The following is a 4,983-nucleotide window of genomic DNA, read 5'->3' as shown; positions in this document are numbered from 1 at the left end:
GGGGCGCTCCCTGCCGCGCTGGGGGCGCTGCCCTGGGGTCGCTGCGGGGCTTTGCGCGGGTGCCGTGCCGGAGCCGCACCGCTCCGATCTCCTGCGAGGGGCTGATACCCTGCAGGGGCCTGCACTGACACTCTGTGCACTGACGGGCCCCTCTGCTGCTTCCAGGACTAAAACACAGTGAAGCAGAAACTCAAACGAACAGGAATAAAGCATGGATCCGAGTTTCTTTTTCCCCAGATTAAAGGAAACACGCTCATTCACATTTTAGTGCCAAACTGGTCAGCTTTAGCAAGAATGAAATTATTTCACATATAGCTTTCTAGACCACTGGAAAGTAGTACTTGCCTTCTAGAGAAAGCCGATTTCTGCAGCTAGGAGAGRAATCCTGCAGGTATTCGGAGGAACCTGATACCATGAGGGACTCACCAAGTGAGCATTACCTTTAGCGTTCACTTGAACGCAATTGCCGGGAAACAGAAAAAATATTTACAAGCTAGCCGTGCCAAAACCCTGGCAAGGCGTCTCATGTGCTTGCTGAGTATCCTGTGGCCAAGGAGTCATTACGTTAAGTGACCATTAGCGCCCTTTCAAACAGAGAGCGGCTTCTGCCTCGCCAGCCGTTCAGCAGCTCATGCGCCCAGAGCTGGGCTGCCCTGTTACTCCCGCTAACCTTGGCACGAAACCCGGCAGCCGCAGCCAGAGCACGGGGAGCCGCACACAGCCCCGACACCGCCCCCCAGTCCCGCTTGTCACAGCGCGGTSCCCACAAACCCCGCGGCATTAAATCACGATAAGGATGGCAGCACTGCGTGCTGTCCCTGGCAGCACCGGCTGTCTCTGTCTCGCTCTAAAGCCCKGCACGGAGGGGAAGCTGCTGCCCCGTTCCGGGCTCCGCTGGGGCGGTGGAGCCGAGCCCGGGGGCGGGCAGGGGCAGCCTGGAGCTGGCTCCGCGCTCGTCGGACGGGACAGCCCGGCCCGGTGGCTGCGGCCCCGCGTTACGAGCCCGGGAGGGCAGACCCAGGGGATGAGGACTCAGTGAGCTGCTCTGCTCACTTCTCACAGGGGACATTTGGGGACTCGATAAGGTGTGCTCTCGCCTCTCCCTTTCTACCGCTGAGGGGGGGAGCCGAGGGGACCTTTCTCCCCCTCACAAGCCCCGTCCCCACAATTCCCCTCCCAGGAAGCAGTTCCCCTTCGCAGGCCGGAGCACTTTGTTCTCCCTCTCTCCGCCTCCTGAGCCCTTTCATGTGTCTCTCACTTTCCCCGGGTCCAGCTGCGGTGCCGCCCGTCCCCACTTCCCTTTCACCCTCCCCCATTTGGCCCCGGGGTGGGGCGATCCCGGAACTCTGCGGGTATTCCCGGTGCCCTCAGAGGTGCCCCGTCCCTTCGCCCCCCAGCTCCCCACACCGCCGCTCTGAATTCTGAAAACAGGAAGGGTTATTACCATTATTCCTTTTGTACGGGCTGAGCCGAGCATTTGGAGGAGTGGTGGGGTTCCCTGCTGTGGTCAAACGATATTATAAAGGAATTTTACTATAACCCTCCAACCATTACCCCCTTGAAAACGGAATAGCCACATCGAGTCTTATGCTTAATATTTTTTTTTTTTTTTGTAAACTGTATATTTATTTGCCTTGACTGTTTTGTTATTTTAAACATCACTGCTTTAGAGCAGAGAAAAATATTCACCATTGCAGCTCTTTCTGGAGATGCCCCAGTTCCCTAATGATGTTTGAAAGACACAGGTTTTCTCGAATCAGTATTACCACTTAATACCTGACTTATTTGAGAAATAAGCTCCCATTGAATGGGATTTTTACTTACATATCTACAAATTTTCTTAATCCAAAACTGCATCGTGTTCCTGATACCTCAGCAAGATTGATAGCACTTGAGACCTTTTTAATTTAGCCGAAACTCCTGCATTAGAGACAATTTGTGCAATTGCAAACAAATACTAATATCCCAAAAGGCTAGAAAAATACAGCATACATTACAAAATAAACAAGGAGRCTTCCAGAGGTGACTGCATATCCCACTGCCCACAGCAGCACATAATGTTGCCTTTTACTAGGCAAGTGCACTTAAGTGGCAGATTGGGCCCTATATACAAAAGATATTCAAAGATACTGACAGAGAACCCTCAGATCTTTCATCACAGGAGCCCAAATTACAAATAAAAAGAAAAAAAAAAAAAAAAAAAAAAAAAAAAAAAAAAAAAAAAAAAGAAAAAAAAAAAAAAAGAAAACCCCAGATAACCTCTAAAGTGATGGAAATTTTTATTGCTCTTTTCATGTTAGTTGACAATTGACTTTGAAAGATTTATGTCAACTTGCACCAATCAAGGATCATTTATCAGAGCCTTTTTTCTGGCCTGAAAKCAGGCAATTTTGATCATTAGTTTCTAGATCATTATTAAGATTTTACAAGTGCATAGCACAGTTCCACGACAGAAAATTTCATCTAGTAAGTGGCCAAAGGGGTTGGATACCTGCTTTAGAAGACAGAGTGCAATTCATGCCTTTTTGCATTCACTCTCAAAGTAAATTGCAGGGGGGTAATATAAATCTAGGTAAGAAGGAGTCTAAGCTTCTTTTAATAAAGTGGAGCTTTCTTTCAGGCAGGATAAATAGCTCTACAATCCTCGATAAAGGAATTCTCATGAAAGCTGGAAAAAAATAGGTTTATTAAAAAATCCATTTATATTATTGTCTGTCCCACCCCTTTTATATTTTACAGTTGCTTATAAATGCCGAGGGCCTGCAGTCCATGCTTCAGATTGTCCAGCATYTCTTTGTAAATGTTTACATCGGTGCTGCATCATAACTCCATCAGGCAGCTACAGACAGGGGCAGCCAGATATCTATCAGTAGTGCAAATCCTCTTTGGTCATAGTCCATATCAGAGGGTCAGACACCCAGCAAGAAAGCTCGGGGATCCCTGTACCCTACAAAGCAGGGTGCTGCCCAAAAGCCAACTGGCTGTGCTCTGCAGGCGCTGCTGAGGTCCAGGGCGGGTGCCGGCAGTGCCGCCAAGGGGAAGCTCTCGGGGGCAGCCCCTTGCGGGGGCAGAGGTGGTGGCCGGGCCACGTATGTGAGCGGCAGGGGCACCACAGCGCTCTGAGCTCCGTACGGGAGAGCGGGGCTGCAGAACGGCTCCGTCCTCAACTCCTGCAGCTGCCGCTTGAGCTTCATCCGGCGGTTCTGAAACCAGGTCTTGATCTGGGGGAACAGGGAAGGAGAAAAGAAGAACGTCACCCAGCCTGTTCCTTCCCTCGTTTGTTTGGGAATTTGGGACCTGGCTGTGGCCGTTCACCGAGCCCCTCGTTATTTGGGACCTGGCTGTGGTGGTTCACCGAGCCCCGCAGATATCTATCAGTAGTGCAAATCCTCAAGTGCCCGCGCTCACCTGCACCTCGGAGAGGCGCATCCTGCCCGCCAGCTGCCGGCGCTCGGCGGCGCCCAGGTACTGCTGCCGCTGGAAGGAGCTCTCCAGGGTGCTGATCTGCTCCGCGCTGAACGCCGTGCGCAGCCGCCGCCCGCCGCGCCCGCACGGCTCCTCGGGGCCCGGGCACTCGGGGCCCTCCTCCGGCACGGGCTGTCCCGCTCCCGACGGCCTCCCGCCTGCTCCTGGAACAGGGACAGGGAGAAAAGKGTCAGCCAGGCTCCGGGAACCGGGTGGGAAACCGTCCGCCTCCTCCACCCCCGAGCTGCCACCACCCCGCAGTGATGCCTTCCCGTCCCCGGGGGTGTCCCCGGCCCCCCGCCCCKCGCAGGAGCCCCAGGATGTCCCGGTGGCAGCGGGTACCTGCGGCGGGAGTGGCTGCCACGCGATCCCTGCTCCTGCCGCCTCTCCCGTCCCGCGGGCCCGCGGGCTGYTCCCGGCTCCGCTCGCTCGGGCCGGGGCTGGGGCTGGAGCCGAGCCGGTGATCCGCGGAGGATGCTCGGTGTGGAGAGCCCTCGGCGGGGCTCTTGACAGCTTGGCTGCTCTGGGACAACCACTCCACGGAGAAAGGGGCCTTAGTCATCCTGCCTTGTTTCGGAGGTGCCGGGAAGGAGGGTGTCGGGGAGCACGGGCCTCTCCTTTATACCGCAACTCCTGGAGGAAAACTTTGTTAGTGTAAATACACATCAAAGGGCCAGATAAGTATCATCTAATTGCTATCAGTCCTCCCCCCCCCCAACAAAAGATATCGTTCACACATTGCCCCAGCTCGCGGAGGCTCGGCTCCGCCGTGTCTGCCCCTGAGGAGTTCACTCTGCCGTCAGTGATTTACAGCTCTTGTTGCATCCTATCCCCATGCAAATGGCATTTATGGAGCTGAGCAGCCTCAAACGGCACTGGGGAATGTACCCCCGGGGGAGCGCAGCATCCCCGGCCGCTGSAGGGAGAGGGGACCSTGCCTGCTTCCGATCTCCCTTCCCCTGGCCTTCGCTTTTCCACTCTTTATCAAACACCAGGTCCATTGTTCAAAGGGTTCTTCTCAAGCCTGCTCCTCTCTGGGCTGAACACTGCGCTCTCGAGACAGCCTCAGGCAGGCAAGTAGAGAAACTCACTCACTGGATTCTCCAGGACTGCAGCATCAGGTTGTAAGCACCAGACACAGACTGAGGGGTTTGGAGAAGGTTGTGAAACAGAAGGTAAATGTCAAGGTCGTTGGATTCTATGAATTGTCAGACTTCTGGTCGCTTAGATAAAAGTATGGTTTCTGAGCTAAAGAATCAGAAAATACAATTACTGCCTTGGAATTAATATTCTGCTGAGAGTTCTGCTGAAGTTACAGAATTCATGTCCTATCTTCTCTCCCAGACCTCTTGCAGCTATGCAGGTCATTTCTGATTTCTCTGCTATTTTACTACCCCTCTCCTTCCTCTTACTACCTCATGCGTGTCTTTCAGAAGTGTTGCTGTTCACCTTTGGGTTTTGTGTGCAGCAGGAACACTTGGCTGCTGCAGTAAAGCCTCCTGTGTACTGACAAAATGC

General features: G+C 53.4%; 1 protein-coding gene across 1 annotated transcript; it reads right to left on the bottom strand.

The window, feature by feature from the left end:
- Positions 1–2,290: 2,290 nt before the first annotated feature.
- Positions 2,291–4,466, bottom strand: LOC130581195 (homeobox protein HMX1-like). The gene is given in 5 exon segments (XM_057379171.1): positions 2,291–3,221; positions 3,409–3,729; positions 3,731–3,802; positions 3,804–4,018; positions 4,277–4,466. Coding segments are annotated over 5 exon segments (1,110 nt in total). The 3' UTR covers positions 2,291–2,909.
- Between the last annotated feature and the right edge of the window lie 517 nt (positions 4,467–4,983).

Source organism: Malurus melanocephalus, unplaced genomic scaffold (assembly GCF_030028575.1).
Source record: "Malurus melanocephalus ecotype Western Australia unplaced genomic scaffold, MMel_1.1 scaffold_12, whole genome shotgun sequence".
Taxonomy (NCBI): domain Eukaryota; kingdom Metazoa; phylum Chordata; class Aves; order Passeriformes; family Maluridae; genus Malurus; species Malurus melanocephalus.
This window is presented reverse-complemented; position numbering and strand designations above follow the sequence as displayed.